Source organism: Engystomops pustulosus, chromosome 3 (assembly GCF_040894005.1).
Source record: "Engystomops pustulosus chromosome 3, aEngPut4.maternal, whole genome shotgun sequence".
In the NCBI taxonomy this organism is placed as follows: Eukaryota; Metazoa; Chordata; class Amphibia; order Anura; family Leptodactylidae; genus Engystomops; species Engystomops pustulosus.
In genome coordinates this window covers 125,028,782-125,056,517 of record NC_092413.1, presented here as the reverse complement: position 1 = coordinate 125,056,517, position 27,736 = coordinate 125,028,782, and the positions used below count along the sequence as shown (strand labels likewise).

General features: G+C 35.1%; 1 protein-coding gene across 1 annotated transcript; it reads right to left on the bottom strand.

Annotated features, from left to right (window-relative positions):
- Window positions 1-338: 338 nt before the first annotated feature.
- TBX18 (T-box transcription factor 18) lies at window positions 339-27,113 on the bottom strand. The gene is made up of 8 exons (XM_072142015.1): window positions 26,786-27,113; window positions 25,524-25,710; window positions 24,036-24,137; window positions 21,928-22,099; window positions 16,455-16,622; window positions 14,001-14,065; window positions 10,547-10,641; window positions 339-3,183 (listed from the first exon to the last, which is right to left on the bottom strand). Exons 1-8 carry the CDS (start codon window positions 26,955-26,957, stop codon window positions 2,465-2,467), a joined length of 1,680 nt encoding a protein of 559 aa, XP_071998116.1. The 5' UTR covers window positions 26,958-27,113; the 3' UTR covers window positions 339-2,464.
- Between the last annotated feature and the right edge of the window lie 623 nt (window positions 27,114-27,736).

Below are 27,736 nucleotides of genomic sequence, written 5' to 3'. Positions count from 1 at the left end.
ATTGTCCATTAAGCTATTTGGTGCTTATTAAAAGATAAAGCTGCCATTTGAAATTGTCTGGTAATCAAATGTCCATACCATACCATACAAATTTTACTCTGAGAGTTCAATTAGAGTTAATTAGTCAGCTAAAACTATTGTCTGTTGTTACATTTTGTTGGTAAAGGTTTGTTAAGGTTGAAATACTCCATTTTCTTCAGTTTTGGTCTTGCATGTGACCATCTCTATTTCATAATTATGTTATACATCTGTGTATATTTCAAGTAATTTGAAAAAGTAACTTGAGAGTAAGTTCTAGACATTAATATTTAATTTTTTATTAAATGCAATGTGCTCTCAAATATGTAAAATTAAAAGAAAGTATGTTATTTCAGGTTCAAATGGTACACAAATCAAATCAATCAAAACCTGTGTAACCTGAAGCAATCAGAATACATTTAAACTGTAAAGGTACTTCAAACTGTAAAAGCTCTTAAAAGGAGTTTTCAGGGGGATTTGGGCATGCAGAAGGGGAGCAGGGAGAAGATAAATATATGGTACTATCATTCTCAGATGCAGTCCCCAGTCTCCTTGTGTTTAGTCCTGTCTGGACCATAAATGAAAAAATTAACAGAATTGCTGTGACTAATCAGATACAGGAGCGAGGACAGTAATTTATCTATTATCATCTATTACATCAACATTCTCACTCCAGTAGCCATTGAAGCCACTTATTGGAAGTACAGTATACAAAATCAAAATAAAACTGGGGGTTGTGTTGCGGAAACAGAATACCAGGCCAAGGATAGTGCCCTGTTATTTTTTTTTATGTTTTACAGTCCTTGCTCCCTAGGGGTTTTCCTGTAAAAACAGGAAACCTTTTTAAAATAACCATTCAAAATTACAGTGAAATATTGTCTTCAAAAAGAATGGTCATCTTTAACCCCTTCACGATCAGGCCCTTTTTTGTTTTTGCATTTCCATTTTTCACTCCCCACCTTCAAAAATCTATAACTTTTTTATTTTTCCATTTTCCAAGAGCTGTGTGAGGGCTTGTTTTCTGTGTAACAAACTGCTCTGCATAGTGACGGTATTTAGTATTCCATGTGGTGTACTGGGAAGCAGGAAAAATATTCCAAATGCTGTGGAATTGGTGAAAACACGTATTTGCGGCGTTCTCTTGTGGGCTTGGATTTTACCGCTTTTCACTGTAAATTTTTTATATTTTTCAAAATGGCAAAAAAAGTGCCATTTTCAACTTTGGGCACTATTTTCCCTTACAGGGTTAAACGGCATGAAAAAAACGTATTATATTTTGATAGATTGGGCATTTACGGACACAGAGATATCTAATGTCTTTATAATTTTTACTGTTTATTTATATTTATATGACTTCTAGGGAAAGGGGGGGTGATTTAAATTTTTATTTTTTTTTAATAAAAACATTTTTTTTTTACTTTTTTAATTTTATTTACTATTTTTCAGACCCTCTAGGGTACTTTAACCATAGGTTGTCTGATTTATCCTACCATATGCTGCCATACTACAGTATGGCAGTGTATGGGGATTTTCCTCAAATCGCCCTTTGTAATGAATAGGTTTAAAATAAGACAGCTTCGGGTCTTTAGAAGACGTGAGGCTGTCATGGTAACCATTCGCTCCTCTCCGATGACGTCACGGGGAAAGACGATCTGCACCAAGATAGAGGCGCCAATGCGCTACCATGCCGGCGCAATCGACTGGTTAACACCCACAATCGGTGCTAGCACGATTGCGGGTGTTACAAGTAAGAGTTAACACCAGAAATGTGTTCCAGCACCAACTGCGGGTGTGTATAGGGGGATTAGATTCAGTACCCGGACCCATGAACATAATTTTGAGATATGGATTCGAGTAAACTTAGCTGATCCCAAACCTCAATGGGTCTGCTCATCACTACATGTGACCAGAGCTAGGTAACAACCCACAGCCAAAAGTCTGAATGTATGAAATGCTGTTATTTGTATATGATAATTTATGAATGTATAAAACAGAACCGTGCATGTTATTTTGCTACAGTGTACACTATAATGAATTCTCTAATACAATGTAGCTTTTATCTAATGGTACTTATATGTCTGATACATCAAATTGTAAAAAGTTATATAAAGACAATCTCTTAAATACCTATTTTATGGTACATTTTTTATTGTATTTAATAATGCTCACTCATTGAGATTAAAGTGGATACATAAATATGAAGTACAAACGAGTTGAAAACATTTATTTATGTAGTGAAAGGATACGGCTAAGTGAGTGGTTGTGTCTTTATGGCTATTTATTCTGTGAGTAAGCAAGCTACAAGAAATACAAAAAGTAATTTAAAAAAATATGTCATTGCGAGTTAGTGCATTATTTTTAGTATTATATATACATATTTACAAACAAGAAAAAAATTAATTTAAAGTTCATTATTGATTTAAAAAATGCCTTAATTATACTTCCATCAAACCATATGTGCTGGTACTTGAGATGTTGATAGCGTAAGACTCCCTAATCCCCTGGAGTCAAAGAAATTTTGCTGTCCTGTTCCACTGAGGAGATGAACTCCATCCACAGGAGAAAGAATCTGGCGATCCGTCATGGTTCCACTTGGGGAAGACCCCAAAAAACTTCCTTGAGAAGACACAATTTTTTCTGGACTAGAAGCAAGTTTTGGGGAAGTGGAGAAGTTGTATCCATACAAAGCACAAGGGCTGTGGAGCCTAAAGGCATTGTAAGAACTTTGATGTGGCTGTCCACTGCCAAAAGCATTACCTGCTGGTGAAGGCATGAGATATTGTAGTTGAGGAGACATTCCTGAAATTTGCATAGATAAACTTGTTTGGGGACATCCAAAATTTTCATTATCAGTTCCTGCCATTGACATATTTACTGTAGTGCTGCCTCCCATTCCAACATAGGAAGGGGTCCTTGGTGTTGCAAATGTTTCACTGGTTGAGTTGGCAAGTCTGTTGTAAGTTTCAGCAAGAGAAGTGCTATATCTGTTAAGTGCAAGGCTAGATCTGCCACATGCTGAATAATCGGCTGGAGAAAGGCTACAGAGCTGACCTGTATTTGCTCCAAGATGGAAAGCAGGAGAAGAGCAAGGTGAACCTGGCAATAAGTGAGGATGAGTGGCTGCTGCTCCTGAGCCAGACAGTAGAGAGGATGCTCCTGCATTTCCTAAAATGTTAATACAAATAACACCAATTAATTCACATGGTTAGATATATCTACACATCCATATGTAAAAACACATTAATTAGTGCAATACTAGAGAAAAAGGCTTGTGTGAATGTGTCTGTACCAACTACATTTTCCTTTTGTTCACTTCAATCTTGTTTTTTACCACATCTAACATTAAATAAAGTCACACATCATCATGAACTGGTTTGGCTCCCTTCATTTTACATAGTTCAATTTTGTTTCTAGTTTTCCTTGCATTTGGTAAGAAAATCTAAATAAGATGAAAGTAGTCCCAGAGTGATGGAAATGATTAATAGGTGCCAATAATAAGAGTTAGAAGGTTAAAATAACTGTGCAATATGGCAATTTTTTTTAAAAGTGTAGCAGTCATTATTCCTGATAGTAAAGTTATCTGAGTACAATTGTTATCTGTCTCGAGGAATGGATTATTTTAAATGGGACAATTACAGTTTCAGAATACAAGGGAACATTAACAATGTCCTATTCTTTATGCAGAAAATGAAGTCATATTACAGAGGTTGGAGGTGTAGCTAGGAGAGGATGGCAGGGCTTATTCCCTGTGTATAGAGTGTCTGGAAGGACTATGCCTTATAAATGGTATTTAGATAAAGTGACATGACAGCAAACTGAATATCTGCCCAGTTAAAAGAAAGTCTCAGGACAACTTTGCAAGTAGATTTTCTTCTGTAAAAGCATTGCTTTTAGGAGCAAATATAGTCTCTCAGGAAAATATGTTATGTATCCAATGAGACTATATATAATAGGGCTCTTATGGATTTAAGGTGTGTGCACAAAGTCAGCGATTGTAAATTTAAAAAACCCCTTTGCATAGCTCTGTGTGCAAGTCAATAAATGAAAATATACAAAGCAGGGTTAATGAAATGGCATATCTACATTTTATAAAACTTTTGAAGTTGCAGCTTAGACTTATACCAGTCTCCAAAATTGAGGGGTGGGGGTGGGGTATTTGAATACCCTCAGTGCCATTTGATGCAACGGGCTCTATGAATAGAGAACTGGCCCTAAATGTGTGACTCTATTAACTTATATCACACTGATAAACAACTATGCTTGACTGCATTCCCAACTCTCATTTAAATATATAGAGAGCTTCTGGCTGTGGCACTACAAAGGACAAGGAAAGGGTTAAACTTGACTGTAGGGTTGACATAGCTATTATAGATATAATAGCTGTAGATATAATACAAAGTCTAAATTGAGAATACTCATATTTTGTGCTCCAAAAATCATACTCATAGGTTGCACACATCTGTAAATAGATATAGCAAGAAATCAGTACTAAACAGTTGGAATCAGTACCAAAAAGTTTATTAAAAATCAATGTTTGGGAAAAAAAAAGGTTTAGAACAAGTTCTTCTTTATGTCATGGTACTACATACATATTGTGGACTAAGTGTGGCTGATATGAGCAAGGGAGGTGACTCTGATATACCTATTAAACTTCATTTTCTAGATAATATCTGGGTGTTTTCTCCCTCTTGGAGACCTTTGACCCTACATAGTGCTAATTTTAGAGCAATGACTTCCCCAGTAACTGTCCTCATTGTTTTATAGACTTTATAGACAAGGGCTTTGCAACGCACTTTAGTCGGACTGTTCACGTTCTTCATGGCTAAAACAGCTTGCACAACTATTTAAGAAGTGTCTGCGCTGAAATTGTGATGCACGCGACCCTTTTGTTGCGCAGCTGCGCTGGCATCCATGCGACACAAAATAGGGGGCATGGCGTTGGATGGTCCGACTGACTCGGACCAAGTGCCGTATTTAACTTTCAAATTGGGTCACACGCCCTATGTTAAAGAAGCACCACAAAAAAGATGGTGAACTCTGTGGAACCTGTGCGGGGAAGCAACACCTTCATGATCTCTGGCGCACGATCTTAGTGAATAGCCGCACAGTGCATTATAGATAGACAATGCACTTTAAGTGAACTCGAGTAGCCTTGTAAGTAAATGTGCCCTAATATGTAGTTAGTGCAACTTTGGAAAAGTGAAAACTATCCTTTCAGCGCCAATGAAAATAACTACAGGCAGTCCCCGGGTTACATACAAGATAGGGTCCGGAGGTTTGTTCTTAAGTTGAATTTGTATGTAAGTCGAAACTGTATATTTTATAATTGAAATTCTAGACAAATTTTTTTCTTTTGTCCCAGTGACAATTGGAGTTTAAAATTTTTTTTGCTGTAACTGGACCAAGGATTATCAATAAAGCTTCATTACAGACACCTTACAGCTGATCATTGCAGTCTGGGACTATAGTAAAGCATCCAGAGAGCTTCACCAGAGGTCACAGTGGGCAGAGGGGTCCGTCTGTAACTATGGGTTGTCTGTAAGTCGGGTGTCCTTAAGTAGGGGACCGCCTGTATACCAAAACAAATCCTAACTCCAATTACACATCTGTCAGGGTAATAAAAGTTGAAGTTTCTTGTGACATAATAAATAGTATAGGCTAGGCCAAGGACCTTTGAGAGATTTCAATTATGTAAATGAAATGATGACAATATTTGGTGAGAATTTATGGCTCACATGAACACGAACATCTTTTGTAGTATTGTTCAAATAAGAACATACTTGTGTACATGAATGTAAATAGTGATGCTGGTCAGATAACAAAATCTTTGTAATACTTCTGTACCTGACAGAATGTCTTTATACCACAAGAATTAGTCCATATAGCAAATAATAAAGTTAAAATATCATATGACATGCAGTGTATCCGTATGAAACCCAAGTAAAGAAAACAATGTTCAGATAACATGTCATCATATGATATTGAAAGCTGTAATAATGGGCCTTGTACTTGACCCATCACCTATATAATTTTATTTAATCCACACATTAATATTCATTTATTCGGTTTTCTGGCAGAGAATCCACATGATTCTTACCATCCCAACCAGTTTCATGCTTTGCAAAAAAAAAAAAAAAAAAGAAAAAATTTTAAGAAAAACATTAACATTTAAACCATCCCCTTTCCCTAGAACTATAAATGTAAATAAACAGTAAAAATCATAAACATGTTAAGTACCACCACGTCCCAAAATGTCCAGACTATCAAATATAATAACTGTTATTTCTGGTGTTTAACCCCGTAATGGAAAATAGTCCCCAAAGTAAAAAACTTTTTGCCATTTTGTAAAATATAAAAAAATTAAAAAGGCCTCAAAATGGTAGCATTGAAAACACCATCAAAAGTTATAAAAATTGAGATCTCACACAGCTCCATACACTGAATTTTAAAAAAGATATTAGTACCAGAATATGGCAGAATGAAGATTTTTTTTTGTACAGTAGGTAGTCATTTTTGTTAATATATGAAAACATCATAAAACCTATATAAATTTGGTATCTCGGTGACCCAAAGATTAAAGTAGACATGAATTTGGGGTGCACAATAAAAGCCATAAAATCCAAGTCCTTAATAAAATGGTACAAATGCATTTTCCACCAATTTCACTGCATTTGGAATTTTTTTCCCCACTTCCCAGTACACGGCATGGAATATTAAATACCGTCACGATGAAGTGCAATTTCTAACACAGAAAACAAGTCCTCACACAGCTCTTTACATGGAAAAATAATAAAGTTTTGGTGGGGGGATTGAAAAATTAAAAAAAAACAAAAATGAAGAAGGCGTATTGAAAATTGAATTAAATAGTGGCCTCTGAAAGAAATGGCTTGTGTCTATAATATGTGGTGGAACTGAAAGTTTGTCAAAGTGTTCTCATGTTCATAGGAGTTGTTTTTCTCTCTGCCCGCAAACATTATTTTATGTCCTGATGATTTTAGATTTATGACCTGGTAGTATAGTAGGAATCTGGCTACATCCCGTCCAAGAAAACACAGATGACCAAGACACTGTCTGACCAAGGATGTCAAAGAAACAAAGAAAGGATCGGTTATGTTGGATTGCTACATGATTGATCCTTTATTGGCATATTTTCAACCATACACAAATTGCCGATTATGTGTGTCTATCTAGGGGTTTTCTGATTTGCAGAGCAGGCTTCTTTACAACAATGCAAACAAAAAGCATATATACCACTCTGGAGTGGCATCCCTTGGTTTTCTAATTCATATATCACGTTTATTCTGCATGTGACTGCTGTGCCCATCCCAGACCCCAGCACTCACATGCCATCTATGCAGCCATGATTGCTAAGGCAGAATGAAAGTGATGTTATCACTTCTGATTTGATGAGTTTTGGAGCTGTGACTAAAGCTGTGAGGCCTGCCCATAGAGGTTAGCATAATCTATTATTAGTAAGAAGAGATGAGCAGACCCGAACTTCCTGCTCGGGTTCGGGTGCATCCCACCTGACTCAAACATATTGCCGGATTGGCTGTTCAGTATATAAACGCCTCTAGAAAGTAGTCATGGCTTTTATTGGCCAGGGGAATCCCCTTGGCCAATCACAACCATGGCTAGTAGGTAGGGATGCCAATTTGCTGTTTGGCTGATTGGGACACACCCGATCTGAAGTTTTGGGCCTGGTCATCTTTATCAGCAGGAAAACCCCTTTAAGTTTGCCATGTTGCATGGCTTACATTATTGATATCAACAACATTCAACCCAAATTATTCAGTTTAGAAACTGATGGATGGTTAACTTTTTACTTTAGTGAGATGAGGTGTAAATATTTTGCAGTTATATCATTAAAAATTAATTTAAAATTAATTTCTAATGGAAGATTGGTTATTCAGAAACATTTGTATGTAGGTTGTATTCCACACACCATACACAGACTCGTTTTAGGAATCATAATACAGAGATACACAAACTATTTTTGTGAACACAGTTTTTTTGTGTTGCAGTTTTTTAAAAATACAATTTAAGTCATACCATAAAAATGGTGGAATACAGTTAAAACAGGGATGCTATTAATACAAAATAATTCAGATATGTAGACAGCCAAGTCTTTCATCAATTTTAGATCCACAAAAGTTAGAAGACTGTCAAAGAACCAGCACTGTTTCTCTTTTTTCATGGTTCTGTAGCATAAAATCTTGGATGTAGACACTATCAATGTGTTAAAGATTAAGACTCTAGTATCCTAGTTAAATATTTTTGTAATATGTATATATATAAGTAATTCATGACAGAACATATCGTTTCATCAGAATTAACAGCAAAATTGTATCAAATCAAGTCCATCTGTATGGAAGTTACAGCCAAGTGTTGATCATTAACTGACTATCATCACTTCACTGAATCTAATATATGGATCTGCCAGATGTGATGATTTCATTTTAGCATTAATCCTGATAGAATGACATACTTTACCATGAAATTTAGTAGAAGGGGAAGAGGATCTGTATTTTCATCACTTAAAATAAATTGTGACCAAATGAAAATGGTAATTCTCAAAAATATTATCAATGTGGGTAATATATCCCCAAAAATATATAGATTTCAGTTCATGCACATGGCACGATAGGATATCATTACTTATATTAACACCAATGTCAATAAAGTATTCATAGTATCTTACAGGAGAGAGCAAAACATGCACGTTTCCTTTAACTTTCGCAATGCTACTCTCACTTTTTAGAAAGCCTTTATAGCAGAAAACAAATTATAACAACACTATTTTTTTAAAGGAATTAAAAGCTACTAAAACATATGGTATATGCAAAATACATAGACATGAAAAAAATTTATTTTTTGGTTCATAGGCTTACTGTAGTAAATAGAGTCCAAAATGAAGTACATGAATTGAATAAAAGAAATAAATTAAAAGGGAACATAAAATGGTTAAAATCCAACTTAAAGGAGAAACTCACAATTTTGAGATTCACAGCCTTTCTACCAGTATGATATTTTTGTATTAGATGCCACTGCACTTATTGATATCTTGCTTTTTAACTACTGGAAGGAGGGTGCTACAGGAAACTCTCATAATCAGCTGTTATCAAGAGAGAGCTCATTTGCAAATACTTTAGCACCCATTAAAAACAGTAGGGGAGAGAGCTGCTATTGACATAGCTTTCAGCTGTAACTTATAAGGAACAATGATAACTAGCAGGCCTCCTGTATCGGGCCAGCAACAATCATTCATTTTTAAAATGGCTATCCAATTAACATTCCCTTTTAAGAAGCATTCACAAAATGTTGAGTAATTATTCCATTCTCATTTTTCTGTAATATAATCATATTAATCATAATCAAGTTACAGTACTAGCATAGACTTAAACAAGCAAAATGGCATTGTTGTACCAAATTACTTTAAGGAAATATAATGCACTATTGTTCATGGTAACCGACTGCTCTGATTGTCAGAAACTGACCAATTATATAAACCTGTATGAAACATATTGTACTATATCAAATAAAGGGAAAAGCAGTAAAGGCAAAATTTTCATCCGATGAAAAATCATCTAGTAACCAAATCAGTAATAGGGGGTCATCTATTTTTGTTTCTTTCTCTTTTTATTCGGTTACATTTGTTAAATTTTAGGCACATTGGTAGTTTTGCAAGGAAAATTGTTTTTTTCACCTGCCCAACAAAGTTTGCAATATAACCAAGTTTTCCGGTGTTGTGCCAGAATTATCTCCGGAATTCAGATGTTGATATTTAAAAAAGCTGCAAATTTTTGCTCAATAGCACTTTATTCCCCTGCTGGCACAGGGAAAAAATTAAAAGGGGTTGCTCCAAAATGTGTGACTTTTGTGTAAATAAAAAGGGGGACTTAGCCGTCACTTTCTTTACAAATGAAGGCCTCATGCACACGGCCATCTGGTCTTTTCTGTTCTGTATATACGGCTGTATTCTGACGTAAATACAGGACGTATTGCAACCGTATGGCAACGTATTGCACCGTATCCATATAAAATACAGTGGCCTGGCAGATGATGGATGGCTGACTATTGGCTGGCTGACAGACTGCACCTCCCACTGTTCTGGATACTGCACATATATATGGAAGCATACAGTGCACAGCTGTATGCAGCACATATTTATCCCAAATTTTTAAGTTCCCATTGACTTTTATGGGCCGTACAGAACGGAAATACGGTGGAAAATAGGACCTGCTCTATATTTTTATACAGCTCGCTTACGGTACAGTGGACAATACGGCCATGTGCATTGCCCAAATGGATTACATGGGGCCGTATTGCAGCTGTTTATACGGCCGTATATACGGCTATTTTTAAACGGTCGTGTGCATGGGGCCTAAGCAGAATTTCTTAAGTTAACAACATTCCTTCATACCTAAAAAATCATCTTAAATGACAGTTACACTGTGTACTTGTTCAACTATTGTACTGTGTCTGAAAGTTACTAGTAGCAAATATAAATAAACCAATTGAATTTTACCTTGTTTGGCAATACCAGGTATGTCTTCAAATGTAAGGGTCCTCAAAGAAGGTCTCCAAAATGCATACGACTCCACAAGAGCTTCTAAACCCATTCTAAAAATACAAACCAATATGGAAAACTAAGATAAATATACAAATACACCGAACAGTGATACTGTGATACAATATGCCATGAGCTTACAATCCACTAGTTCAAGCTGCTTTGTAAAATAATGACTTCTTCTAAGAGTGATTGGAGAAGACCACAGCAATGGAGGGGTTGAATTCCAACGATTCTTTATTTACAATTCATCCAGGTATAAAACAGCGACGTTTCGATTCTCATTGAATCTTTATCAAGCATGCTTGATAAAGATTCAATGAGAATCGAAACATCGAAGCATGCTTGATAAAGATTCAATGAGAATCAAAACGTTGTTTTATACCTGGATGAATTGTAAATAAAGAATCGTTGGAATTCAACCCCTCCGGTGCTGTGGTCTTCTCCAATCACTATGTCTACATGGGGTTTTGTTAAGCACCAGGACCCTGGGCTGCGTGCACCTTATCTTTGAACTACTACAGTCTTTTGGATTGCTGCCTTTCTCCCTTTGGACTTCTTCTAAGACTCACTTAACTTTGCACATTTTAACAAACTGTTTAAAAAGGTGAAAAAATCGGGACATTATGGCAGAGAAAGAAATCATTTCTACTAACAATAAACTTCTAAAACACTTTTATTGTAAGTGATTTGTTTTTATTTAATGCCAGTTTTAGAACCCCATTATAACTATCAAACGGTTTCATGCCAAGCCTTTTCTGAGATCACAGATATTGTACAGGCAAGGGCTATAAAGTATTTATTAGATGAAGCTGGGTAGAAATGCCTGCATTTTCAGCAGTAACCCAGACTTTTCACTTCTAGTTAAGTAGGAGATAAAAAGGCACCTCCTGGAGAAGTATAGCCTTGGTGATAATTTATACAAGATGCCGTCCAACAATTTTCAAGTTTTATCACCAATTTAATTTATGCAATCAAATGGCCGCATTAATTTAGTGAAATGCTCACAATTATTTAAAGGGAAGAAATAGTTTTGCCTTCCTGATTTAACATTTTATAGGGTCAGACTGAAAGTTTAGCAAAAGAATGGAACTTTATTCTCACCACATAAATTTGCTTTCACTTTGCTAATATTCTCCAGGATATCTTTTAACGGCTTATGCTGCTGATTTCTATTAAATAAACCCTGCAAGTATATACCATTTTAAGGAGGGTGAAATTCTATATATAAAACTAAATTGCATTATACCTAAAAGAATGCTTTAGCTGTTAAAATCGTTAAGCGAGTCCTATCTAGTAAATTAACAGAACTGTATTATATGCACTGACATTTGATCATTTTGTTTTTCCTTCTATGAAGGGGTCAGGAATACTGACTTTACAATAACATGAGTGACCTAATATGGTGACATTTAGATAGACTTTAAAATTCTTTACAATGTGTCAAGTTTAAAAAATGTATTCAATAACTACAATAAAAAGTATGATTTTTCTTTTTACATTACATTACATACAGTTTCACCACACTTTGTATTTGTTATATTTTTAAAATATGTAATATTTCAATATTTGCACATTAACAATAATCATCATTCATAACTTTATGACAAAATATGATGATTTTGAAATCTTTTTTGTGTACAGATAAGATGTCAGATAAAAAATAATGTGTAATCATAATGTATATCATGGGTTAATTAACATACATTTCCACTTTTCAATATGATGTGTTGAAATACAGATTCAAAGAGATCTAACTCTAAAATTGAGCTAATGTTATTTAATGTTAAATATTATATTATTATTTTTTATTTTATTTTTCAACATTTGCAGGGCATTTATGGTTTTTCATGTAGGCCAGCAGCTATTTCAATGACAAATGTAACTATACAAAGTGTGCCTGTATACAAAATAAAATGTGAGTACACACTAAGTAAATATATTACAAACACGTCTTAGGATGTATCTAAGATGTAAACTAAGACTAAATAAAGTCTATTGGAAATAAATGCGTTCAGATGAATGCATTTTGTTTTTCTGTCTACTTCTTTGTAGTCCAGAAACAGTAATATCTGTGAAGCTAGGTCCTAAGGTCTTAAACTGGGCTAATTCTGAGCCATGATTAAATCACCACTTAAACTAAACCAGATTTTAGCCTGTCACCCTTTTCCAGATCAAACAAATGCAAGAGGCTAGAGGGAGAAAGCAGCGCTTTTTTGTAATGAATAAACACTTTTTTCCAGGTAGGAGCAAAAGCAATAAAAAGGCAAAGCAAGTCATTTCCTATCAGCAACACATGTATTTTAATATTTAATCCCCCTTCTGTTTCTGTGACAGTAATTTAACACAAGTGTGAGATATGGGGGTTTATTGTAAAATGTGCATCCTATTTAACAGCTTTAGAACATAATTTAGTACTAAACTCAACACAACATAGATAAATGCATGCATATAATCTTGATAAAAGTATAGTTGCATGACTTAGTAGGAAGATTTAAGGGACAAATTTAATACTGGAAATTTATGGAAAAAATTCTGCCATATTTATAAAATGTAATTTTAGATTTCAGTTTAACTTACAGTAAGAACATCATAGTGGATATGGTCCTAGGTGAATCTTTGCAAAGGGAGATGGAAATTCCAGCCAAACCAGCCTATATATTTGTTATACACACACTATAAAAAGCCATTATCTGAAAATTTTAGTTACATCAACTGTCTAAATCAGTATTTGGTTTAACCAATGTTGGTGCCAAGGCATCAGTCAACATCATAAATTCCCATTATAGGCATTTATAGAATTTGCCATAAATGTCTAACAGATGCAGGCCCTGCTTATCCGGAATAGGAGTCCCCTGATGCTATCCTTTCTAGTGAGCCAACTCCTGGTGTCCAGGTGGAGAATGATTAGGTTTATCCAATTCTCTTGATTCAACTCTATGAGTTACAAAAATAGTCAAGTATGGCTGTAGATATGCCATAAACATCTTAAGTGTGAACAGCGCTTTTAAAAAATGTAATGACTTAGGATGACTAATGCTCCTGTAATGTCAATGTAGAGTAATGATATGGTCAAAGCTATTCAGACCACAGTATTAAGGTTTGCTGGATTTCAATGTGCCAAATTAATTGCAAGGCACACACCTTTTAGTGATTGTGAAATGGCATAATTAGAGTAGGCATTTGGAAATTGCTGTACCTTTAAAATGTCAAAAGTTTGGAACTTTTTATGCTAAAAGCATAAAACCAATTACATGATAGTTTTTCCATAATGTTTTTAGGGGGTTTTAACAATATAATATAATTCAGAATTGTAAAGTAGATGAGAAAATTGGCCTACAATTAAAAGTTCACATTTTACCTTTATTTTAAGAGCAATGGACAATTATTACTACTGGCAGTAAACACCAACCTGTTTCGTCCAGAATCTCTGAATCCTTTTGCAAATGGATTTCTATCAATTTTCAAACGGGTTATCTAAAAGAAACCATATTATAGCATTCAATTACACTAGAATCAGAGTCAAAGTTTTCAAAATATTGTTGATTTCCAAATGCAATGACAAGTCAACAACTTCTAAAATTATGTAGATATCTAGCATAAAATCATTATGTAAATGTAATATTGTTCGTCTGAACTTTGGCATAACCGTGAACCTCTTGCCAGATTCTGCCCCCTCTCCCATAGAGACAGAATTTATTAAGAAATGTAGAATAATAATAATTTAGTCTTTCCTGAAATCATTATTAAAGAGCATCATAAGTTATTATAATAATGCCCCCAACAAATTCAATTTTACTTATAGCTCATAATAATTCATTATAACAACCCCGATTCATTATAAAAATAGAAAATAATAACTTACTATAATATAGTCACTGGTTTGCATTATTAAAAGAAGAACATAATATTTAATCATAATACAGCTTTCCTACAAACATTACAAAACACAAAGACCCCAAAGTTCATTATTTCATACAAAGCATATTAATGTATTATAATAGCCCCAGAGAGTTGATACGGATCAGCAAAGTCCACCACATTTAGATAGTAAAATTATTCACTTCTTTATTTCATTCTTCTTTTTAAAGCATATGACCAAACATAGGACAAAAGTATCCACCAGTCTTACGCGTTTCGAGTCATTACGACTCTTAATCATATCCGGTGGATCCTTTTGTGCTGTTTGGTTATATGCTTTAAAAAGAAGAATGAAATAAAGAATTGAATAATTTTACTAACTGTGGTGGACTTTGCTGATCTGTATGCTTCAATTTGCCTTTGTTTCCACGTGCTGCTAGCACATCAGGATTTTGCATCCCGGAGGAGCCAGATCGTGGCTATTTGTCATTTTCCATTATACCCACACCTCTGCTGAATTCCTCATGATATAGCCCTTTATTTATTAGAAAAATAAAAGTATATAAAACAATGCAGGGCCAAATAATAAAACAATAAATTTACTTCTGCTCCCCAACCCCTGGGTAATTGGGTAATAAAACAGGAGGTGCAACAATGTCCCTTTACCTGTGTCATAAAGAGCAAAACAGAGGAAGGCACTCTACAGCACTGCTCTTATAAGCATTTGCATAGGCATCTTTAAGACGCAGATACAATCTAATTTTAACAAGCAGCCTCTCTGACTGCACCAAGAGCTATTGAAGGATTTCCCACCTATATCACCAGTCTGACACCTAGGTTGGCCATGAATTTTATATTAGGATAATCTTGAGTAATGCATTAAAATGAAGATAATAATGTGGTAAGAAAGAAATACTTTTATAATTTTATTTCACAGCCGCTTTGGACTTTTACTATATTATACTTTTGCTACGTCTATTTGACTCCATGTAAAATTTATATTTGACAAGGCTTAATATGGCATTATACTTTTAGTGCTGTCTGACATAAATAAGGAACATGATTTCAGTGGAGCAGACACATGATTCCAATAGAATACATCTGTGACTCCCCCAAAATAAGTACACATACGTCACATTAAATGTGTTAATGATTCTATTGAGTCACGCTGTTTTTCTACTAAGCATTCCAATTTTATGGTAAGCTGTTTATAGTTGGAAACAGTGTGTATATTTTTTATGGCAAGAAGGAAAAAATGTATCTTATATGTTATTATTTATTATACAATGGGTTTCTTTTTTAGAAAACCTATTTTCAAATAAATTTTAGTAAACTGTGAGTTACTATTTCTATTTGGAAAAAAAACTACTTATGACCTATCCATTTGATTAGGTGATTAGTCAGGTGATTTGTCTTTATTGCTGGGGCCCACAACAAACAAAAGAATAAGGATCCTGTACTTCTACCCTAGTTCCTTATCACATGACCAATGTGGAATAAAAAAAAGGTTAAATGGGGTAATTGAGCATGCACGTGGCTGTTTTATTCAACATCTCTGGATTTGAAAGAGATTATCATATAGATTGTTTCATTATATTTGTTAGTTCTTTAGACTTCGTGTAGACTGATATGAAAAGGATAGGTGCTAAATGTAAATTTTTTTAAATGTATTAAAACATAAAGTTTTGCCCTCAAGAAAATGGTGTAAATTCTTTTTTTGTACTCAATTCACAGTACATTGCATGAAATATACAATGATTCCACTAATAAGTATGATTTGCTATGCCTAAAACAAGCCCTCATGTGTCTCTGTAAATGGAAAATTAAAAAAGTTATGGCTTTTGAAAGGAGGGGAGCAAGTTGGTCCAAAATGGAAAAAGGGCATCTGTGGCAAGGGTTTGAAGCTTACATATTTTTAAAAACATCACTATTTTATTTATTACTATTGGTTTTTTTTATCAGTACTGTGTGGTGTAGAAGTGACCATCAAAGTAATACTGAATACCTGTTGGTTCTGGTATGCTGTCACTGTCGTAAATATTGTTTCCGGGAATGTGAAAGCTTTCTCACCCTCTCCAACTGGTATCGGTTTTACTGGAGATAATTCATCACCACAATCCTTCCGGATGACGTGGACACGTGGCTGATATTTGTGCATGGAATGAAGAATAATCTAGGGGGGAAAATAAATAATTTTGTTTGTTATTTTTTTAATAAAGCATTTTCATTATGTCTTTCCTTTCTATATGTTTCCCCAATGTATATTTCTGTAATCATTGGTTTTAAATGAATTTCATGTTTAAGCCTTCAATGCGATTTAATTCATTGTGAATTGTTCTCTGATCCTAATTATTCACAGTTGAATAGCCATCAAAACTGGGTTTGAAAATGTGGTTTTGTTTTCATCCTGCAACTTCAAAAGCGAATATTAACTTATTGTAATTCTGATGACTTCAAAATTATGTTGTAAGGCATAAATAATCATGAACAAACTGTGATGGAAATGGTACTTTGTACATTCCCATAGACTATTGATGTAGCCTCTAGTGCTTCTTAACTTTTCATTGAAACATTCTGAGCTCTTGAAATGACAAATGCTTGTTTCCAAGATGAGTGCAACAGAATTTCTTATACTAATTTGTCAAGCTGCATGGCATATACTTCATGAAAGTAGAAACTAAAATTCAATTTCTGTTTGGATGTTCCTTGATGTTTGACCCTTATTACACTAACATTAACCAACCATACTGTGTAAGGCTAAGTTCATACTAGTCTTTCCGCATTTCTGTTTATTTATCTCTGTTACAAAAGAAAAAAACTGATGATTAATAACTGAAGTTACCCATAGCATAGCATTATAATATTTCTATTGGTACTGCAAGTCATAATATGTATTCAAATTCATTACAATGTCTGGGTAAGTGTAACTATGTAATTCATTCTATGTAGTTCATGTGTTTAATAATAAAGTATTACGTTTAGATTTGGTAATTCGTTTCTTATCTGTGATAGTTAAGGTGCCAATACAACATCTATGGTAGCACTGACCTCCATAGATATGTACATTCTTGAAACAGGTGTTGTCATTGGGGGAAGGAAATAAGCCCCTATCTGACACCTCTGATGGGGGTAAAGTCCACTGAGAACAAAATGATTGAATGTTGTAATTCAGCATACTTGATCCTTCCTCTAGCTGACATCATCGGCAATAGGAGACTCAGGAGACCACATATGCACAAGTAAGTCCTCTGATCCTGTCGAAATTAGCAACTTTAACTTTGTGCTAACTTGCATGCGGCCTGCTATCACTGTATTTTTTTCTTATTTTCAGACCTTTTTATTACTGATTGTAGTAAGAATGGATCAAATAACATGTATGGACTATATGAAAAACATAATGGGAGAACTCATGGAAACTTACATCCCATCATGTCCTTGTCTGTATGAGTAAATATCAATAAATATGCTTTGCTGTATGGACACTAAATCCAACCGGCAAAAAAATTGATGACTAAAGATGCTATTTCCCATGCAATAATTAAAATTGCTTGATTGAGACAATAGAAAGAGTCAAATAAGTCTTTCCAAAATAGGTTGGCAATGAAAAAATGGATTATTCATTTTTGCAGTTCTTATGTATACATGTAAGTAATATTTTAAACATATTATACACAACTCCCTGTACAGCAAGTCATCTAATTGTAATCCTATAATCTATTATATTACACTAATCCAACATTATAGTCATTTAATAAGACGTGTTAACAGCTAACATCTGTTCCACATGTTTATTTTACCTTTTAATAGAATTAAGCTTGTATTCAATCCTGAAGCTAATGAAAGTAAATATCTAACCATTACTAACACTACAGACACATAATACAAGTATACTTTATTCATATTCAATTCCTACAATACATTTAAAAATAAATGAATGTTCCATACTGACAAATTGATATACGGTAGTAATCCTTCCTAAATCATGATTGTAATTATTGTCATAAAGAAATATCTTTTTCAAAAATGTTAAATTACTAAAAAGAGAAATAAATTCATACAATAGATAACATCCATTCAGACATCAGAAAAGACTATAACAACGGTAAATTTAGGGAAATAGACAAGTCTTAAGATCATAATGTCCTAGCACTATGTTACCACAGAACATGAAAAACATAGCACCATATGGTTGTACCCTACATCAGCATGACGGTAGACATTACTCAAAAATAACCAACAGTGATCCCAGTTGCCAGTCATAAATCCTCCTGGATCAGTATTGAGAGTCACGGAGTTTAGTGTCACTCTTGACATGATGTTGGTAATTTCTCAAGTGTAATGCGATGCCTCAAGAAAGCCTGACAGCTCTCTCTTAGTAGCAACGAGAAAACTAAACAAAAAGACCCCACTAAGTCATATTCAACAATGATACTGAGTTATGCTTAGCGACTATGTAAAGTATTTTGCTGACATTAATATTGTCCAATGTATGGATAGTGTGACCTGACAACCATGGGAGGCCAGACAGGAGTACAAGAAGCAGTATGAGTGTCTTTAGGTGGTTGTAATTGTAACAAGAAATTTAGTCACTTATAGTGACTTTGAGAAGTTTAACCAATGCCTAAAATACCCTTGGTTCGTTCAATGTCAGGCTATAATATAATTGCTTATAGGGCAAATGAATGAAGAACCACTGCAAATAGGTTTTTTGCATACTCACATTCTCATTCATGTAATGCAGACCAATAATACTGATCTCAGGAGTGTAACGCCTACACAATGTAGTCAGGGTCTAATAGCATAGCTGCCCTCATTATTCTGAAGTATTGTATTGCTTTTCACCTTGTGTGGGTTAACTTTAGTGTGCATTTCCAAGCCCTACATATCTGATACACTACTCATAGGTGTGAAGCACATTAGGGCATAAGAAACAGGTGGTGTGTATCCAACTCTGGTACTGAGCAGAAAATAAAATATTTCATGGGAATCTTCCAGCTACACAAGTACAATCAGCATTGTGTAGGGCATTTTATAAGATTTCTACTGATATCTCATTTTAAAGAAAATGTCACTTATATCTCTATGGGGATGAGCTTCATGGTGCACCAGGGACTGGGCCATGCTTGCTTATTTTGGTTCTATCCTGTCCACCACCATCTTAAACCAAGGATTTTCTCTAAAATGAAAAATGGCCAGAAAAGAAAGGTTTCTATTGAGTCCACCCTACTGCTGTTTTCACTTGGGCAATAATTTCCTTACCTGGGAGACACATGGGAGGCCGACATAGACATTGAGGGTAATTTATTATGGCCTTTCAAATGGAAAACTGGTGGTGTTTTTTTTTCTTTACCTTTCTGCGCCTCTTGCCCCTGAATTTTGGAAGTGTCGGCGCTGTGTCGGTGTTTTCCAACACTGTCGACATATTCTACTTATGGACACCAAATTTGGACGTCACTTGTGAATCCACCAGTTTTCTGGTGCTTCTATTTTTCCGACATATTTTGTGCAATATGTGGTGCAAAATTAGAGCCGCTAAAAGCTGGTTTAGGGAGTGGTAACCCTATTTGTTCGTGCGCCAATTCATTAATCCCTTGCACCACAAATTTACATCCCACTGAAAAATATAGCACAGTTCCAGCACCACCCTGCGCCAAAAATAATAAATGCCCTTCGTTTTGTTTTCACTTTGTACTCAACTTGACATCTTGACCTTGTGGCTCATCATATGTTTTATGTCAGTAACCAAAAAAACTTTTCACCCATACAACTTAGCCCTTACGTCACTCCTGTGAAGAAACTAATTACCTAGTAAGTGAGCAATACATATATATACTAGGATCATTTAGAACTAAAACTCCATTGTACATGATTATAAAAAACAAGGCTGAGCACTGTTTGAGGAATTAATGGTATAGGCCCCTTTAATGCAAATATACACTATTAGTGTGGGATATTGCTCTATTTTTAAAATGAAGGTCATGAAACTTCTAAGTTAATTTCAGGAGAAGTGATGAGAATAAAGGAATACATTGGCAAATTGGTAAATACTAGATAAAATACAACGGCCTAATCCTATAAATGCATCTACATGTATGACTTTTGTTACAATATTTTTAGGTCATTATTTATGTCATCCATTTGTAATTCAACGTAATTTATTTAAATACATTTGTGTTAAAGAGTGATTCTTCTATACTGTCTATCCGAGATAATATACATCAGCAAGCATTCATTTGGGCTGAATGATAAAAGATATAACCGCTATAGCACAGGTAAAAAAAAACAAATACATGTGTAGATGAGTACTGGAATATTTTGGTTTTTAAATAAAGCAATCATTCCACGCTTGAATATGTGTGTTTTGCTTTATAATACACACACACATATATATGTATAATGGCTGTAACACACATAAGACTCCAAGGCCCACAGTAAATCTACAACCCCTGTATTCTCTATATTTGCATCCCTTACTGCAGTTAATTATTTTATCTGCAGTGGCCTTGTATTCCCTTCACAAAGTACTTAAAGGGTATGTCCATGTTTGTGTATGTTGCTAGAATTTTTTTTTGTTATTTCACACTGTAGGTCACAATTTTGTACGACCTACAAATTAATAGTGTCTGTCAACTGATCTGTCAAAGACTTGCTGCCAAAGGTAACTGTTAATGTGCAATGATACTGTGTAAATGTAATTTCAGCTTCCAATTTATATTATTATACAAACTCATTAAAATTGCTATGGGACTTTTTATCAACTTGCAGCAAAGGAGTTTTGCACTGTGATTGGCTACTATACAAAAAAATAAAGTCCAGGTCTTATATTCATTCTACAGTAGGAAATTGTTTCCAAAGCAAAAAGAATAATGATATATTTAATGTATTTTAATTGTGTGTTTATCAGAAAAAATACACTATAAATCATTGTAATAAAAACTAATTAATAGCCATAAATGCCAAAAATCAGTCCAGACCCATCCATTTATGTGCTGCACGTATTCATATTATTCATATTCTACTTTTTAGAAGCAGATAATAATATCAAGAGCCAGCAAAAAGTAACAATGTCTTGTCTCAGATTGTAAACAGATACCCATTAGCCCTCTCATTGGCAAATTTAGTAAATCCATCTTGGATTCATTTTCACAGCTATAAAAATAAGCCCAAAGACCATAATAAACCATTTGAATGGGTATTTATATTTTCCTGAATAGTTTTATGGAATCTCGTAATTTCTTACCATGCAGAAAATAAAATAATTGACAAAATATGTGAAAATTTGTGCTTTATGTTGTGCACTAGTTTACTATTAACAAATGCTGAATGCATTTTGCACTGAATAAAATGTTACCCTATTGTAAATGAGGGATGCATAACTAGCTTTGATCAAGTACAGTCAGCCATTACCTATGATTCTCTATGAAAATCATTCCATGAAAGCATAAGCAGAGAAAACAATACAATATGCTCATACTCACATGGCCTTGGTCATCCAGCTCATTATTGGTAAGTTTTAATTTATCAAAGCTTATGACTTGTCTCATCCAGGTCTCTCCAGAAGCTGGGGAATCTGGGTGGATATAAACACGTGGAGGGACAGGGGAATCTGCATTGCCTGCAACCATCCATTTGGAGCTGTGATAAACATAGCTGAAGGAATATATATGAAAATGCATTTTATTATGATTTTATAATGATACAGAATAACTCAATTGATAACAGGAAATTTAAATACTTAAAGACACTTCATAAATTCACTCTCCAGGACAAAACAAGAGACACTTAGATCTTAGCACAGGAGGAAATTTTCCCTGAGTAAATATTAGAGAATTTTCCTCTGTTCTTCATTGTAATTTCTTCAGTATAGATACACCTTATTCTAATAGAAGATATATTTTTTGAAAAATATTGTTTTCATATTCTTTACATTAAAATGAAAGAACACTTTTTTTCTGTCCAAAATTAAATGGAAGAAAATTTGACACCTTTTTCCATAATATTTTTGCAGAAAGACATACGGATTCTGTGACATTTTTATTAGAAAAGCTCCAAAAACAATGGAAATAATGCAGTGAAATTGGTCCTTAGAAGATCTATTAACAGATCCATCAACAAAAAAAATGCTTCAAAGTACTAAGTACTTTGTAAATGAAAAAAAGGAGTTTTTTTTACCTATACACAGAAATGAATGCTACAGAGAGAACTCATTTCTTTATACTTCCAATTCTGATTTTTGGTCTACTCATGGTTTTGGTTAATGCATGCTTTAAAAACTGCATCTGTGAATCCTTACAGTAAAATACCTGGATAAGTACACAAACATATAGAAACTAAGTATCAGATCATAATCAGGTTAACAACTGTAAAGTGGGGCTTTATGTTAGACTCTCATATATAAGTTTTTTGTTCATTTCCATAGTCTGAATTGTATTATATTATGAACTGGAAGTGATTGCTTATGAAGAAAAAGATGGGTTTTGATATTTTGTGTGCCATGGGTATTAATTATCGTTTATATTGAATAGAGAGCAGGTAATTACACAGAGTATTATACATAGCCAAGAAGTACACACTACAATCATCTGTTAAAAGGAGGCTATGATGTTCTTTTTTTTACCATTTTATCACTCAACATAAAAAAATTAAATATATATTTATATGGAATCTGGACAGCAAAATGTGCCTCAACTTTATTAATTATTTAGTGCTTTTTACTAGCTATAAACATCGACCAATTGCGGACACCTCTCTCTTTTTCTCGGCAAAATCCATGGATGGACATATATTTATATTCAGTATAATTCTAGCCACTATAAAGGTGTTTATATTAAAAAGTATATATATATACCGTTTTACAATTGATGAAAAAACAACCACCAATGAGTTGGAGCATAAAAATCAAAGAAGGAGCACACAAAACAACAAAACATAATAGAAACAAATGTAAGTGTAATATGGAGTGTGATTTCTTAAAATTTAACAGCAATAACAACAAGCAAAATAGATCTAATTTCTGTCTAAATATTAACCACAAAGATACATACAATGTACAATACCATCGGAGGTTCACTGTACAATGTTAACCCAAAAACTATCATCATCATAATTATGAATTGCACGGAGTAAAAAACAGATAACATTCAGCAGCAACCGCAATGTTTCTACCAGAGCTTTGTATGTGCACCGAGAAAATCCACCACTACTAAGTTAACATCATAATGAATATTCCTGACATCAAGCCAAGTTAAAGGAGCCATAAATAAAAATAATAATTCACAAATGTATAGTTATGTCATATAAATCACTGAAACGAATAACATCCTACGAGACTGTTAACTCTTTGCTACAAAATAGTACATAACACACATCCACACACATACCGTATACACAGATGTATTCACACGGTTATATATATATATACATGAACGCATATATACACAACACATGTATATATATATATACCGTATGTTTGTACACGTACATAAACACATGCAAACATGTCCTTCAAAGCCTTGGTTACATATAGCATCCGACAGCAACCCAAATTAGTGGTAGTGGAACATATAATGAAAGTATATGAAATTACCGATATCTTTTATTATCCACGGGCACTATGTCCATTGCTATGTAATATTGCTGATGAGGGTCCAGTCCTGATATCTTCACCCTCATGGCTGGAAACATCCGCCTGTCAGAAAGATACACAATAAACATAAAGGCAATATAAGAAAAACCTTAAATAATCTGAACACAGCAGAATTGGGCCGGATGCCTCTACTGTATCTGTATAGTGAGGGGTAATATAGTACATGGTGCTATATGTAGTTGATTTATGATGTATGTAGATGATTTATGATGACTGTGTGTCCAGTGTGAGGATCCAGTGAATGACAGATACTGCATAGCTCAGAGAAAGCCAAGAAAGTGTCCTCCTGATAGTTCCCTCTATGCACCTGTACAACATAGAGGTTTGGCTGAGACTCTCCTGGACAAACAGAGCATTGTGAGGCAGTAGAGGTAGGGAAATGTAGTCTGCAACATATGGATTTCATCAGATATGTTTGTTCAATATTTAATAAGTTGAGTTCCTTGTATAATATCCAGGATTTCTTGTACATCTGTCTTTGAACCGTATCTTTTCAGAAGAAGACCCAATTCATGGAGTTGCTCTAATGAGCACTGCACAGGCTGCTGCTACACGACTTCCCATCTGCAGTCACTTCATCATCCTGTAAGCTTCAATTTAGGTGCGGGGACCCCATCCTGCTGTCCTTCTAATATGGAAATCTATACATGTCAGCTTTCCCTAGTGAGCTCAGCAAAACAAGATGTACAGGAATCATTCGATTTCATACTAAACATGTGTATATTGCAAACATGTGTCTTATTAGCAGTGGGATGGAGTAGTAGTTCTAGCAAGGACTGCTAGATGAGCATCTGCTCCCAAATAAAAGGCATTCTGATATTTAGTTAAATGACAACTTCATGTTTTAGCTTATAAATGCTGTACATGAGCAATTGTCACTATATATAAGCACCGGTACTATTTGTGATCACAACTCTTTTAGACCTGATGTTCCAGACTATCCTGGCCTCCTATTACTTTAACAGCAAACCTATTTCCTGACCTAAGTTAACTTTTCTTGGCACATGTGGTGGTCTCAGAGTCCCACAGTGATATATATTGTGGAGCCCTGGCTTGAGGAGTCATATAAACCCTCCCATGAACCTGTATGCTGGACTGATAGAACTATATTTCACTTTAATCCTGAGTCTTGTTTACTCTCTCATTACTGGCTGGAGATCATAGTCCTCTCATCAGCTCCAGGTGAATATCCCATAATGTTTGTGTGAGCAGTTATATGGGTTCAGGTTGTGGTGTAATGGCAGGGGTGATTTACTGTGTAGGTGTTTGTCCAGAAAACACATCATGGTGGAAACATTCAGAGGGAGAGGAGAGTGCCAAACCTTGTCTAGCAGGATGTCACTGGCCTTCTGTCTGTCTATCTATCTATCAATCTATCAGATGTCTATGGAGGAGTATTATATCATGGCATTAATGAACCATCCTCACCTCCCAGCCTTGGTGATGATCATTTCTGTCCCAATCTCGTGAAATCGCTTCCATAACTCTGCTCCTTGTAGATCCACACGAATGACAGAAGAGGTTCCCCCTGGAGCAGACACCACTGGAGAAGACATGGGGGGACTACAAGTGCCAGCTGCTGCCTTAACTCCACCATAACCATCTTCACTGGGAGCTGTAGGGCCACACAGTGAAAAGTCATCATCCAATTCACTCATCTATCACATACATTGAATTCACACGTGCTAGTTACACAAGACATATCTTGCGGTTTTTAACACCGGTTCGAAATGGATATAAATAATCTATTCTCATACAGAACAGCAGGTAACTGAATTTGAATTAAAGCACCAAAAAAGTACAGAACAAACTAATCATTACAGATATTTCCCTTTACTTTATATCAAATATTACAATTTATTTGAATATTAACAATACTACTACTGCTACTAGTTCTAGTAACAATATTAACTGTACTATTTCCAGTAGTAATCGTAATATTATTAACAATACTACTACTAGATAAAAATAATACTACTAGTAAAAATATTAACAATAATTATAGTACTACTCGTAAAAAATACTGGTAGTAAATGCCAGTAGACAATACTAGTAGTAATAGTAACACCTGGCATCAGTAGAAATTGTTACATTTCTCTAGAGTTTTTCTTGGTATCTTTCTCGCTATTGACGTAGTTTCTTCAATTTTTAAGGCAAGCAAGAAATGATCTTAGTTTACATCCTGTTCCAAGGTGTCTGATTCCGTTTGTAAGATCCAAAGACATAAATGAGAAATTATAATTAAAAAATATATGTAATTTTGTATCTGGATTCAATCGTTATTAACCGCGGCCTTTTATTTGGAGTTATCGCTACAATAGCAATATTTTAGTTTTTCATTGACATTTTCGGATCGCTCCCATTATACATATGTGAGAGATGAAAAGTGTTTCCATAGCCTGCCCCTGAGAATACCTTACTGCCTATATCGCCTGTAATGTAGACTCTGCAGGTCTGATGGCTGATAATGGGGATACTACAGGGCATTACTACCCAGCCCTGGACTGCTCCCACAGTCCATACAACTGTTACACATACACGTCCTGCCCTCACTACACTGCCGATCTGTGCGATAATCTACTGCAACAGATGCGGCAAATACTAAAAGTGCAGCCATACAGAGCCCACTACAACTATATACATTCACATAGATACACTATATATGTATACAGTACAACCCATAGACTTACAGCTGGGTAACATGTTGCCCCCCGGCTGCTCGGGGCTCTCAGTGTCCCCGGTGCCATCCTCCAGCTTTCTCCTCTTCTTCTTCTGCTGCTTCTCAGCCCCGATGAGAGCCTCCACAGAGAAGGCGTGCGCCTTGAGGCTCATGGTACAGGGTGACCTCCTCTTGTCTGCCATGTCTCCGCTGTTACACGGCACATATATATGACATGCCGGGAGAAGTGTAATCCAGGCCCGGGAAGCGGAGGCTCAGCACGCCGTGTGTTACCGCCGCTAATTGATGTTTGTAGCCTTGATCTGTCAGCGCCGGAGAACAGGAGAACGGCCCAGACAACTTGCTCATTAGTGACAATAAAGCGGCGGGCGGGGAGGGGTCTAACATGTGTCAATCAAATGCCTTCCGCCCAACCACTGCCACAGGGGGAGGAGCCGCCTCCTAATTAGGGTGGGAAGGAAGACACATCATGTAATGACCTAAAGTTGTAAGCAAGTAGTGGTGCTGCCTGCAGACTGCAGTATACACATATATAGTACATATATGGGAGTAGTCATCATCAGGGACTACTACTCACACTGCTGTCTCCATACACTGCCAGTGTATGTATATATATATATATATATATATATATATATATATATATATATATGGGAGTAGTCATCATCAGAGACTTCTACTCACACTGTTGTCTCCTTACACTGCCAGTGTATCTATATATATGGGAGTAGTCATAATCAGAGACTACTCACATTGCTCTCTCCTTACACTGGCAGTGTATCTACATATATGGGAGTAGTCATCATCAGGGACTACTACTCACACTGCTTTCTCCTTACTCTCCTTGCACTGCCAGTGTGTGTATGTATATATATATATATATATATATATATATATATATATATATATGGGAGTAGTCATCATCAGGGACTACTACTCACACTGCTGTCTCCTTACACTG